Consider the following 14,673-nt stretch of genomic DNA (forward strand, 5'->3'; position numbering starts at 1 on the left):
GTTAATGTCAGCACTTTAAAACTAAAGTCTCCTGACTTCTGAAAGCGCTCGGTGCAATTCTTAAAGCACAGTGCTCAAGTTTCACAGTTTAGAAAACCTGGGTTTGAGTCCCAACTTGGCTGGTGGCTCTGGACAAATGTCTGCAAGAATAAGATGGGCTCAAGGAAAATGATAGGAGCATTTTTTTATTTTTTGAGAAGGAAGCACTGCATTACACACATAGGCAGGCAAGACCTTACAGAGAAGACTGAGAACTGTCTGCTTTGCTACAAGTTTTATCTAGTGGCAGTATTTAACAGAGGCTACTTCTTTTCTTAAAAACCCAAAGCATTCAAAATCAGCATAACACTAATGAAGGAACAATAATACCTTCTGAACACCCTCCATGGAGGTGTCCTCTATATTTCTAATCAGCCAGTGGGAGCCAGCATTCCTTTTTATGCTCAGCCTAACAAACTTCAGCCTTAATGACCAATAAGGAAAAAGAACAGTGTTTCCTCCCTCCCATGTGAAGGTGGTAACTGAGGAAAATAAAGGTGCACTTCTGCAGCCCTCAGTGGGAGGAAAACACCAGGGCTCCACTTCTTCCACATGAATGGCCTCACAGCCTGAACTGAAGAAGCATCTCTGCTCTACATTCAGCTAAATGTATTGGGCCTCTTAGACCTCTACTCTTCCCCCATCAGTACAGGAGTCTTGACTCACCACAACTGCTCATCTGCTCTACATAACCCCCAATTCTTACAATGACCACTTTGGGGGGAGGCTTCTGGGGCAGTCAGGTCACCCCTACCTACCACAGCCCATGTGCTTATCACAAAGCTCTTGCTCTTGGGCTGCACATGCTACTTCTCTGGACTGTACTCAATGTGTCTTGATTTCTACTGAGTGAAACAGCCTGGATTCTGTTTCTCTTTGTTAATCCTCACCTGAGGTTATTTTTCCACTGATTTTTAGAGAGACTGGAAAGGAGGGGGAGAGACAGAGAAACACTGATGTAAGAGATACACATCGATTGATTGCCTCCCACACGAGCCCTCATCAGAGCCAGGGATTGAGTCTGCAACCAAGGTATGCGCCCTTGGCCGGAATTGAACCTGGGACCCTTCAGTCCGAGGGCCAACATTCTATCCACTGAGCCAAACCAGCTAGGACTGGATTCTGTTTCTTAACTAATGAAAAACCAGAACCTTAAATAAAACAGGAATGGCTACCAGAAGCAGAAATAAACAAGAGCAGCTTTCTCAGAGAATTCCAAACAAAAGCATCTCTTTCATTTCTGAACAAGGCTATTAATGTTGCCCATGTCATGCATCAGGCAGTTCATCATGGCCCACCTTACACCTTCTGAATTTATCACAATAAAGGTTTTCATAGATTCCTTATTCTCTCACCTTGGTTTACTCCTGGAGACAGTGGTAACTACAACTGTATAGGCACAGTGCCATGAACACTGTAAGTGCTCATGTGTTAGGTTGCTCCCCATTTCCTCACAATCCATTTTCTCCACCTCCCTGAAATCTGGCTTCCATTCCGTCATTTTACCAAAACTTGCAAAAGTCATCAATGACCACTTTACTCTCAAGTCCAAAAGTCTTTTTCTCACATTTCATTCTTCTTAACTTTTCTGTACTGTGGACCATCCTCTTGAAATTCCCTCTCCCTTATCTATTGAGACGTCTGTATTCCTCCCATTTCTTTAACCATTCTTATCTCTGATCATGGCTCACTTTCCTCCTCCCAATTCCTGAAACATGGTTGTCATGAAGGCTCAATCCTAGGGCCCTCATTTCTCTACTCTTACAAACACGGCCTCAGGAAGCTGACCCAGTATCAGATTAAACCACCACGTCTACGCAGATGATGTCCAAACTCTACCTCTGCTCTTGACTTTTCACACAAAGCCAGTCTCATTATTCGTTATCCCCTGAGCACTTCCACTTGGAGACCTTGCCACTACATTGAAGTTAACCTTAAATTCACCCTTCCAACCCAGGTCCTAGTTGGGCCAAATTAAGAGACTTCATGGAGGAAAAAAAAAAATCACGGGCTGTATCAGGATTCCTTGGTTACAAGCAGCCAATCTTCCAATAAATTGGCTGCTTGTATTTGGAGGAGGTAGCAGAATTTGGAGGAGGTAGCAGAATTTATTGGGGGGATGTGGGATAGCTCACAATATGAGAAGAATCGCTGAAGATCCAGGATTCAAGAAGGTGGGAGGCAGAGCAGCTCTAGGGGTTAGGGAGCAGGAGCAAATGGATAATTTCTTTAGGGACTGTTGTCAGGGTGAGTTAATATGAAAAGCTTTCAGATCAGGTTTCACTGGGTTCAAGATCCAGTTTTAGGTGAAAGTACACTTGGCCCAACTTGGGTCCTGTATATACCACTGAACCCATCACTGCAGCCAAGGAGATGACATGTGATGATTGGCCAGGGACCACACAGCCACCCTTGAAGGGGAGGTGAGGGGTGGAAGGGCTTCGCCTTGACCTTCGCAGTCACTCTCAATGTGCATAACAATGAACATATGCTCTGGAGATAGCTTAATAGCATGAAAATGGAAATGTTTCATGAGAAGTAACATGCAAATGACAAATAAGTTGACAACTATATAAAATGAAAGTAAGTGGCCCAGAAATCAAAGAAGAGAAAAATCTTGAATTGATTCTCTAAATGGGAAATAGTCTGAGTCCTGAAAACCTACCTTTCACCATTAGGTCCCACTCTATTAATTAATTTTTCCATGGCTTCCTCTGTCTCCTTCAGTTTTTCTTGCAGTTGAACAAGCTCAAAATTGGCTGAAAAACAAGCATTGATCTAAGAACCATCACACACAACTCCCTAAGCTCTTTTCTGAGACATGGTTGGCTGTGACACTCTACAGTAATCCAGGCTGGTCCTGAGGCTCAGGGAAGAGACTTAAGAGTTTCTCCAGCTAATCCAATCAGGATACAAAGGTACTGTGGTTTGGGTGCCAAGATCTAAAGGATACATGTTTAGTGAGTGATGAACAAATCACTATTACGCATAGAAATACAGTAGGACCAGCTAAGAAAATACCTAGGACTGAAAAACATGCCCCTATAGTCACCCAAGAAGAAATGAAGAAGATAAACATACCCCTTTTGCCTGTGTTTTTTTTAACTAAAATATAGTTAATATATACATTATATTAGTTTCAAGTGTGTAACATTGTTATTCTACATTAATATACCCAATGAAGTGATCACCATGCTGTCATTATACCAGGTTATTATATTTTGACTGTATTCCTTATCCTATACATTACATCCCCATGACTTTTTTATTTCATAACTAGAATTTTGTACCTCTTATTCACCTTTACCTTTTCTTCCCTTTTTCCCAGCCCCTTCCCCTCTGGAAATCATCAGTTTTTTCTCTATGTCTATGAAACTGTTTCTGTTTTGCATTGTTTGTTCATTTGCTTTGTTTTTTAGATTCCACATACAAGTAAAATCCTATATAATAAAAGCATAGTATGCAAATTGTCCCCTCGACCGGGAGGCTGATTGGGAGTTCAACCAGTGGGCGGGGCCAGCCAGGGGAAGAGAGGGAGGCCCTGGCTGGTGGTGGAGGCAGGCAACCAGAGGAAGGGAGGGAGGCCCCGGCCAGCAGCTGCTACTTCTCATGAATTTCGTGCACTGGGCCTCTAGTCTATATATAGTTATTTGTCTTGCTCTGTCTGACTTATTTCACTTAGCATAACACCCTCTAAGTCCATCCATGTTATCTCAAATGGCAAGATTTCATTCTATTTTATGGCTGAGTAATATTCCATTGTATATATGTACCACATCTTGATCCATTCATCTATCTATCCATGGACACTTAGGTTGCTTCCATACTTGGCTATTCTAATCGAAATGATGCTCAAGCGTAAAGAACCAAATATATAAGGTACTTTAGAAAACTAAGTGAAATGAGCAATATTTCACCTGCACGTGAGCTTAAAAACCTATCTAGAAGTAACAGTTTAAATGTCATGCTTCCTCAGTAGAGGAAATCTTGAGACCTCTCTGCCCGAGATTTTCAGTCTCAGTCATATGGAGTGAAGTGGTGTAACCCTGCCTCCCAGAAGTAGTTTTCTCAACTAACATAAGACCCTAAAAGTAGAACAGAAAAAATAAATCACTCAATCGGTACATGAAATGAACTTTAAGGCAGTAGGAAAATAAAATGTTGTTCATTATGTAGATAATCTAGTTTTTCTGTGTCATACCCAGTGCTATCCTCCATCCAGATGTATTCAAAGGGTTACTGCAGATATAGTATTTCAAAGGCCTTTTAATACTTCTGGACCACATTCTTATTCATGCAGTTAACATCTATAAAGTGTCTGGAGGACTGTGCTACATAAATGCTTAAGTTATTTTTATTTTCTGCATGATTCAAAATTGAAGGATAAGGAGCTAATATAACTGCTACTACATTATAAAATAGCTGCTCTTAGGAATTCATTTTATTTACTTCTTTCTGTTTTAAATGCATTATGTGACAGGATACAGAATTTGCTACTCAAATTTACTGGTAAAGAGTCCACAAATCTTTTAAAAATGATTTTACTGATGCATTTACCATCACTGTTAGACATTATCTCAATTAAGAACACAGCAGCTTTCTTAAAGAAGTCCCTGAATATGTAAGATTTCTAAAAAGGATGCAGAGTGTGACTGAAATATCTATTTCCATAGAGAATGTGGAACAAATACAGAAAGCAATCATGGCCGAGGGCAGATGCTTCTGTGGTCCAGCCTCACTTCATTGGCTGGTGTCTTTGTTTTAAAAACCTCTGATGAGGCTTCAAGATCCACTGGATAAAGCCATCTGGCCTCAAAGACCTTCAACAATATGGCTTAACCTTCCTACTCTTCAGGCCTTCTTCCCCACAGCTGTCCTATGCCAGGCTGTCTCACCCAAGCCATCCCATCTAGCTGGCAGGCCTCCTCCACAGACACCCAGCTAGACATGATTTCCTATAAGGCTTTTATCAGATCCCTTCTGTCTAGGTAGTCAACTCTGCACAAGTTATTTTTCCTGACATCCATCCTAGACTATAAATTCTTAGAGGGAGAGCTATGCCATATACACTGCATTTCCCCAGAGAGCACAGAATATTCTAGTTGGTAGTGAACATTTGATGATCATGTTTCAAGAGCCAGAAGTGTTAAATTCTGTCCCTGGATCTAATAACTGACTTTGGCAATGACTTGATCTCTGCCTTGCTTTTCCTCTCTGTGAAATAAGGATATTTGCTACCAATATTCTGAAGTCTGGACATGAGAAAGAACCCATTCCAAATGTGAAATATTAATTTACTAACATAAAAAAGTGAACTCGTAGTTTTGTACTTTTGTAACTATCTTTTCCCTTTAAAGCCAACATCAATATGGAAACTTTCAGGAACTCTCAGAGCTAAGGTAAAAAATGGCATCAGATTAATTTGGGACAACTTTTGAGAAACGCCTTTAAGTCATGCCCAGATTGTCCCTCTGGCTGCATTACAGCTGTCTGACCATTCTGAAAGGGGCACTTACTAATTTTCCTGTAGGTGTCTCCAGGTCTGACGGTAGAGCATTTCCGGTCCACTGCAGTAGTTTTCCCCTTTGAAAGCTGAGAAGTGAAGGAGGTACAGCACATCAACAGCAGCTCAGAACCTCAAAGTCACGGAACCCCTCATATTAAGTGAAAAAAAAAAAGGCTGGGAGACAAAAATTAAGTCAGAAATCCACTTGAATAGAAACATTAAATATCTAAAAAAAAAACAAAGCAAAACAAAAAAACAACAAAAACAAAAAACAATAGCTTTCCAAGTAAAAAATTAGCAAGGCACAAGGAAAAAATCTCTCTCTATAGGTCATCTGCCTTGGCCATGCTCACCTAAGACTCAACTCAGGTTGCCTGCAGAATTTCTGGGCTAGGAGGAGCTCGCCTATTACTCTAGTTAGAAGGGCAAAGTAAAACTCTTCCCCCTAGCTAGGCCCATGGCCTGCCAAAGTTGGGCTGGAGTTGGAACTTAATTAGCAGTCTACTTATAAAGGACCCAAACCATGTCTCCCCAGAACTAAGAAATATCAGGCTTAGTTTCAGGATATGGCAGTTCTGTTTGAGAAGAATTACTGAAGATGATGTTAAAAAACAGCACTTCATACTCCGGGGAGAAGAAGGACAAAGTGTTGTTGGTATAGTCATCACTTGGCCTCACAGTGGCTACCTGAAAATCCCTGAACCAATCCTAACAACAAAGCTCTAACAACAATCCTAAAACTCAAACAAGAGCCGCTTTATGCCTTTTCAGCTTGAAAATATGTCCAGTCAAGGGCTTTTAACTTTATTGCTAACTGGATTAGCAAGTAGAAGATCCAGGCTCAAGTCCTGTTTCTGCAGTGCCAGTTGTGAATTTTGGACAAATCGTTTAAGCTCTGAGTGAAGATTTTCTCATCTGTAAAACTTAGGATAGGATAACACCTATCCTAAGTACCTTATGAAGAGGAGGCAAGGTTTAAAGAGATACTAGTGGAGTCTGGACTCTCGGGCGGAGACTCGGGAGCAGGGGAAGGCGGAGGACTGAAAGCGCGCGCGCGCCAGTGCGCACAAAGGCTGCGGAGGTTGCCACAGGCTTTCCCTAGTGGAAGGGAGTCAGAGGCTCCTGACTGCACCGAGCCCCAGTTCTGACTGCAGTGAACCCCAGTTCCAGGCGAGCCCCTGGGGACCCACGCTCTTGTGGGGGGAGTCTGGACTCTCGGGCAGAGACTCGGGAGCCGGGAAGGCAGAGGTCTGAAGGCACACACGTGCGCACAAGGGCAAGGCTGACGGGAAGCCAAGACTGAGACTCCACCCGATCCAAGCTGAGCACAGAGGCTATTGCAATTTGGCAAGTCTAATCCTATAAGGCTGTCTCCAGCACCGAACTTCTCCCAGCATAGACACAGCTGATCCTTATAGCCAACTGGCCTGGAGGTCAATTCTTCCCAGTGATACCAACAACAATAAAGACTTAATTACAACAAGGCTGTACACACAGTCCACAAAGGGGTGCACCAAGAGTGTCCACCTCAGGTTAACTGGGGAGGCAGACCCACTGGGCCATATTGGAAACCTAGCACACAAATCTACCTTACCAACTCAGGGAAGCAGTGAAAATGCAGCGTCAAAGAATCAGATCACAAACGAAAGAAATGGAGGAAAACAAACAACTGGATATAGAATTCAAAACCACGGTTATAAGGCTTTTTAAGAATATCCTAGAAAAGGCCGATAAATATAACGAGACCCTCGAAGATATGAAAAAGGACCAACTGGAAATTAAACATACACTGACTGAAATAAAAAATATTATACAGAGACCCAAAAACAGACAAGAGGAACACAAAAATCAAGTCAAAGAATTGAATTACAAAGAAGCAAAAAACACTCAACCGAAAAAGCAAAAAGCAAAAAAAAAAAATCCAAAAAGTTGAAGATAACGTAAGAAGACTCTGGGACAACTTCAAGCGTATCAACATCAGAATTATGGGGGTGCCAGAAGAAGAGAGAGAGCAAGATACTGAAAACCTATTTGAAGAAATAATGACCGAAAACTTCCCCCACCTGGTGAAAGAAATAGACTTACAAGTCCAGGAAGCCCACAGAACCCCAAACAAAAGGAATCCAAAGAGGACCACACCAAGACACATCATAATTAAAATGCCAAGAGCAAAAGACAAAGAGAGAATATTAAAAGCAGCAAGAGAAAAACAGTTAGTTACCTACAAGGGAGCACCCATACGACTGTCAGCTGACTTTTCAACAGAAACTATGCAGGCCAGACGGGAGTGGCAAGAAATTTTCAATGTGATGAATAGCAAGAACCTACAACCAAGATTACTCTACCCAGCAAAGCTATCATTCAGAATTGAAGGGCAGATAAAGAGTTTCACAGACAAGAAAAAGCTAAAGGAGTTCATCACCACCAAACCAGTATTATATGAAATGCTGAAAGGTATTCTTAAAGAAGAGAAAGAAGAAAAAAGTAAAGATAAAAATTATGAACAACAAATACATATCTATCAACAAGTGAACCTAAAAATCAAGTGAATTAAAAACCTGAGGGACAGAATAATCTGGTGAATATAATAGAATCAGGGGCATAGAAAGGGAGTGGACTGATAATTCTCAGGGGGAAAGGGGTATGGGGGGTTCATGAAGAGACCGGACAAAAATCATACACCTATGGATGAGGACAGTGCGGGGGAGGTAAGGGCAGAAGGTGGGGTGGGAAATGGGTGGAGGGGAGCTATGGGGGGAAAAAGGAGAAATAATTGTAATAATCTGAATAAAGATTTATTTTAAAAAAATAAAAAATAAATAAAGAGATACTAGATTTGAAAAAGGGTTATGAACTGTAAAGTGTTTCAATACCAACAATGATTTTTATTACGATAATATTAAATTGTCACTGATATAATTGATCAAGATGATTCCACTTACCTTAAATAGAATGTACAGTATGTATAAAAATATCCCAAAGCCATAGATTGGAATAATCTGCCCCATCAGGCCTCTTCCACTACCTCCTCCTCCTCCAGTGCCTCCACCTGATCCTTTGGCCTTTGCAAAGGCCTCTGCAAGGTGAGACCTCTGGGTGCGCGCTGTAGGGGTCTGGCCATCTAAGGGTGCTTGGTGATGATGCATCATAGGTGGAAATCGGCCCAATTTTCCTGAGAAAATAAATTAATCAGTCTTTATTTCTTCTACTATTTTAAATATGGCTGTTATGAAAACACCTAATGCATTGAGGTACAAATAATAGAAGCCAACTCAAACAAGTTTAAGGAAAAACAGGAACTTGATTATAAGGATATAGAGGCATCACACCAATAATATGATGTTGGCAACCTCTAACTGTTTACCAAACCCATTTTCCCCTTCCTTTTGGGTCCGCAACTAGACAGTTTTCAGTTTACCATACAGTTAAATGTGGCCACTTGACTGAGTTCCAGCCAAGGGAATGTGAGGGATATGTGCTAGTTCAAGGCCTGGCCTATACAACTTTCCATGTATTAAACTCCAAGTTCATTTCCCTTCAGCTGGATGCTTGGCACCTAGGGAACCTCGGAAGTCATGTGATGATGAAAACGGCAGAACCTCCATCAACCTGGACTCCTAGACACCTGTGTGCTACAGAGCCTTCAACTTAGAAATCTAACTTCCAGTAGGTTAGGGCCACTGTATACTTTGGAGTCTGTTACAGCAGTTAGCCACCCCTAACTAGTACAGATCATACAATCTGGTCTCAGAAGAGAATAGAACTAGAAAATGGAAAGCCATCAAGATCCAGGACAGCTACTCTCACATTCTGTCTCATCTTTCTCCTTCTCTATAGGGCCACAAGGCTTTTTTTTCTATTTCTCTGTGCATATCTTCATTCTTTCTCTGCAGACCATTTCTTTAGCTTATCTGGAAACATGGCAGAAGATGGTTATCCCAAAACCCCTCATTTGCATGTCTTTCAAGAGGCCAGCAGAGAGTGGACCTAATTCCAAATTCCTGAAGGGAGATGAATACTCAGCTTGTGTAGGTATGCACCCCTTTCTAGTCAGTAGTAGCTGACCAGGCAGGATGCATGCAGTACAAACAGAGTCAAAGGAGTTCTTCCCTGTGAGTGAGAGCAGGGCTTACAGAAAGGGAAGTGTATCAGTTTTCTTGCATTTATTTTCCTCCATCAGAAGAGAAGCAGCCAAACATTAACACCAACTGCCAAACCTCCTGAGAGCCAGAGGTGAGAAAGGAAAGACATGTCTTCAAAAGGCCATGTAAACAGGCTTGTGTAGTAAAACCACAGGGAGATAAAATTATAAAGCAGAGAACACTAGAGAGCAGAAAGACTCCATAAATCAGACTCTAAAAATACAAACTGTACAGTAAAAAACTTTACATTCAACAAAATTATAGATTTCTGTTCAATAAAGAATACCATGAACAGAGTTAAGATGACAAGGAAAAGCTTTTGCAACATCTAAAATTGACAAGGGGTTAAAATACTAGAACAGACAAGGAATTTCTACAATTAAATATGAACATCACAAGAAACCCAATAGAAAAATGGGAACTCACAGAAAGAAAAGCTTAAAAGATTTTTTTGCTTTGAATGGGAACCCTCAAAACCCCTATTGTGATGGCATTGAGGGCGTCATGGAGGCTTATTATAGGAGTCTGAAATCTGTGCAACTGTATGGGCCAACCAACTTTGCTCCTGTAATTAATCACGTAGCAAGATATGCTTCTTCTGTAAAGGATGGCTCCCAGTATTTTGTGCTCCTGATTGTGACAGATGGTGTTATCTCAGATATGGCTCAAACGAAGGAGTCTATAGTTAACGCTTCAAAACTTCCAATGTCAATAATTATAGTTGGTGTTGGACCAGCAGAATTTGATGCAATGATTGAGGTGGATGGAGATGATGTAAGAGTTTCCTCCAGAGGAAAATATGCTGAAAGGGACATTGTGGAGTTCGTGCCTTTCAGGGATTATATTGACAGAAGTGGAAACCACATACAGAGCATGGCTAGACTGGCTAAGGACGTCCTCGCTGAGATCCCCGAGCAGTTTCTCTCTTATATGAGGGCCGGAGGAATCAAGCCATCGCCGGCGCCTCCCCTGTACACCCCACCTACACATGTGTTACAGACTCAGATATAACTGCGCTCCCAAATGTTCGCGTTAACTACATGTCAGTTAGAACTGCTGAGTCAGGCTTGGTCCTGGTGCTCTGTAACCAGCCAGGGAATGGAATCTTTTCTCTGCTTGGTTTCAGCAGTCCTGGTTAATAGGCTTTCTGGGATCCAAAATTATTCTCTTCCTAAACCAAAACTGTAAATATGGTTGTTGCCTGAGCAACAGAAAAACTGTTTGAATGCTTGAAGCAAAATATGGATGTTTTCTCTGAATCTTTACCTTTTATTTGGACAGAAACAGCTAATTTCCAATGTGTTGTTGGGAAAAAGCACAAACTATGTTTTTTACTCAAATATTGTCCTCAACTGCTGTGTGTATAGGGAAGCAGTCTCTGTATCAATGTTCCTACTTTTTAAATTTCAATACTTTTATAACTGTTCTTAAGAATAAGAGTTTTGAATATGGAATCCTTTGTCTTCTAAATTGCAATAGCTATAATATCTCTTTGAATGACTGTCTGGACAAATACAGTTGCAAACAAAGGAAAGGAAAGATACTTTCATATTTCTTCCATGAGTGAGTTGTCTTATGAAGCTGCATCTGCTCAGAAATCAGTTCCTCTGCATTGGCCAAGGATGGGAGTTTCAGCTTAGCAGGTGTGTATCCTGTAAGAACATGCATTTTCCATGGAGTTTGGGTTCTAAATTTAGACTGCAGTCAGTTTATGTTTTGTGCTGCTAAGTAGACATTTTTAAAAAGTCAAAACGTTGTGAACTGTAAATGCACAGAAAATACTGTGTATTTGTGTAAAAAGTAGCATCTTTATATTATAATGCTATTTAGAAAGACTAAAACCCCAAACATTTAACTGTGAACCATGTAGCAGAAGTTTTAAAACTTTTTATTCCATTTATCTTGTCTACATATTTTAATTCAAAGGGATACTGTCTCTCTTACTGGGTTCCTATCACCTTCCCACATTGCCACACAGGGTGCACAAGCTGGAAGTTTTTTTGTGAAATTCCCAGTGAAATATACACAACCATGTGACTTAGTGCACAACACATTTGTGAAATAACCTACTCCTATATACGAATCTGCCTGTCCACAATTAATTGTAAAGAGATTTTGCACATACAGTTTTTACAAGAATTACAGTTTTGTGATGTTGTGTCCAAATTAAAGCATTTCTTTAGAACAAATGGCCTTAAATTCTCACAGAATTCCTGAAAATGATTGTGAATTGCCTTCAAATAATAGAAAAGTGTATTTATTTATTTTTTCTTTTGTGTCAACAATGTAACTGCTTTATAATATTTTCCCTTAATTATATGCTTACTACTTGATTTATTTTTACTGTATGTTGTTCTCTTTGTCCCAAGTTGACTTAGGGTGACTTTTATAAGCATGAAACTATTTTACTGGAAAGAAAAATGTATACATCCACATATCTAACAGTATCAATATTATATAATTATGTAATATTAAAGTGTCCATTTTTAAGTACGTATTAAAATCTTTAAAAGGATAAAAAAATTAAAAATAAAAATTACATTAAAAGATGACCAAAGTAAAACCACTGAGTAAAATGTAAATTATAAATATATTATAAAAAATATAAATGAGATAGCCCTCATACCTGTCAGAAGGAAAAAAATTAGAATGGTGGGTAATAGTAAAGATTGGCAAAGATGTCAGGAGGCAAGAACTCTTATGTACTGTGTGGTGAGTGTAAACTGACACAGCCATTCTGCTAAGTGATCTGGCTGTACTTAGTGACATTAAGTATGTCTATACTCCAGTGATCCCACTCTGGTGCATAAATTCCAGAGAAATCCTCAAATAAAGCTGTCTATAACCTAATTTGAATGTTAGACTTTATAGACATGTGTGAGAATGTTTACTGTGATGATCCTGTAGCAGAAGGCTTGAAGAAACTTTGCTTTTCATAACTGGAAGAATAAAAAATCAATATGGAATAGATACAAATATAGAATTCTATTTAACTTTTAGAAATCATACTTTAGATATACCTACTGCAACATTAGGGCATCTTAAAAAGCACAACACTGAGTAAAAAATAAGCAAGTACCATTGTTATGCAAGCTGGAGATACACCACAATTATACTATATCTTCTCAAGCAAATTTGTAGAGATATAAGGACATAAAAATACATTAGAATGGGTGCATATGAATGGAGAATGTAATGGGCATGAGGATTGAAGATAAAGGGTTAAAAAGTAAAGAACAAAAGGAAAAAGAAAACTTGAACTGCTGATGTTAATAAGGTACTCTTGGTTCCTGGGTTGACACAAACACTTAGCCACACCAGCCACACAATGTATTCTTGAGAAAAGGGTGGCCACCACATGAAACCCTGACTGTCTACCTGTTTAGACAATAACAGAAACCAATGTACTACACAGCATTACAGAATTGTCAGAGTCAGAAAGAGCCTTGAAAGTCATTCAGTCTTGGGACATAAAGTAAAGCATAAGAAATACAGTCAATAATCTTCTATATATATATATAAAAGGCTAAGTGTCCGTCCAACCGGTAGCTATGACGTGCACTGACCACCAGGGGGCAGATGCTCAATGCAGGAGCTGCCATGATGCCTACTGGACATTTAAAAATAAACGGCACCGGGGAAAACCAAGATGGCGGCATAGGTAAACACCTAAACTGCTGCCTCGCACAACAATTTCAAAACTACAACTAAAAGACAGAACGGACACCATCCAGAACCACAGGAAAGCTGGCTGAGTGAAAATTCTACAACTAGAAGCAAAGAGAAAAGCTCACAGAGAATTGGAGGTACGGCAAAGGGGCTTTGTGCGCGCAGAGAGGAAGGGCGGCTGAGAGCCTGGCTGACTTTCTCTGGCAGAAGGGGGAAGGAAGCCTCCGACCGCACTGAATCCCAGTTAGGTCTGAAGGCGCGCGCGGGCCAGTGCGCACAAAGGCTGCGGAAGTTGCCACAGGCTTTCCCTAGTGGAAGGGAGTCAGAGGATTCTGACTGCAGAGCCCCAGTTCTGACTGCAGTGAACCCCAGTTCCAGGCGAGCCCCTGGGGACCCACGCTCTTGTGGGGGGAGTCTGGACTCTCAGGCGGAGACTCGAGCTGGGGAAGGCGGAGGACTGAAAGCGCACATGCGCGCAAGGGCAAGGCTGACAGGAAGCCAAGACTGAGACTCCACCCCATCCAAGCTGAGCACAGAGGCTATTGCAATTTGGCAAGTCTAATCCTATAAGGCTGTCTCCAGCACCGAACTTCTCCCAGCATAGACACAGCTGATCCTTACAGCCAACTGGCCCGGAGGTCAATTCTTCCCAGTGATACCAACAACAATAAAGGCTTAATTACAACAAGGCTGTACACACAGTCCACAAAGGGGTGCACCAAGAGTGTCCACCTCAGGTTAACTGGGGAAGCAGACCCACTGGGCCATATTGGAAACCTAGCACAAATATCTACCTTACCAACTCAGGGAATCAATGAAAATGCGGGGTCAAAGAATCAGATCACAAACGAAAGAAATGGAGGAAAACAAACGACTGGATATAGAATTCAAAACCACGGTTATAAGACTTTTTAAGAATATCCTAGAAAAGGCCGATAAATATAACGAGACCCTCGAAGATATGAAAAAGGACCAACTAGAAATTAAACATACACTGACTGAAATAAAAAATATTATACAGAGACCCAGAAACAGAATAGAGGAACACAAGAATCAAGTCAAAGAATTGAAATACAAAGAAGCAAAAAACACTCAACCGAAAAAGCAAAAAGCAAAAAAAAAAAAATCCAAAAAGTTGAAGATAATGTAAGAAGACTCTGGGACAACTTCAAGCGTACCAACATCAGAATTATGGGGGTGCCAGAAGAAGAGAGAGAGCAAGATACTGAAAACCTATTTGAAGAAATAATGACCGAAAACTTCCCCCACCTGGTGAAAGAAATAGACTTACAAGTCCAGGAAGCCCACAGAACCCCA

General features: G+C 40.7%; 2 protein-coding genes across 13 annotated transcripts in view; one reads left to right on the forward strand and one right to left on the reverse strand.

Annotated features, from left to right (window-relative positions):
* The window catches only part of RIC3 (RIC3 acetylcholine receptor chaperone), a gene marked incomplete at its 3' end in the record, with an annotated part of 47,699 nt that overhangs the window by 6,642 nt on the left and 26,384 nt on the right, over positions 1–14,673 (reverse strand). For all 12 annotated transcript variants that reach the window (XR_013959075.1, XR_013959076.1, XR_013959077.1 and 9 more), the window contains exons 2-4: positions 8,488–8,717; positions 5,556–5,631; positions 2,705–2,798 (exon numbers count right to left, since the gene is read on the reverse strand). Coding sequence is in view for 6 of the 12 variants with exons in the window: in XM_080642203.1 (XP_080498329.1) it covers positions 2,705–2,798; positions 5,556–5,631; positions 8,488–8,717 (400 nt within the window). The remainder of the gene's footprint in view (positions 1–2,704; positions 2,799–5,555; positions 5,632–8,487; positions 8,718–14,673) is intronic.
* LOC308257756 (copine-8-like) lies at positions 10,102–10,698 on the forward strand (the record flags this gene model as incomplete). The annotated part of the gene is made up of 1 exon (XM_080687838.1): positions 10,102–10,698. One exon carries the CDS (start codon positions 10,102–10,104, stop codon positions 10,696–10,698), a length of 597 nt encoding a protein of 198 aa, XP_080543964.1.

The sequence above is a fragment of the Plecotus auritus genome (assembly GCF_963455305.1).
Source record: "Plecotus auritus genome assembly, chromosome: 9".
Taxonomy (NCBI): Eukaryota; Metazoa; Chordata; class Mammalia; order Chiroptera; family Vespertilionidae; genus Plecotus; species Plecotus auritus.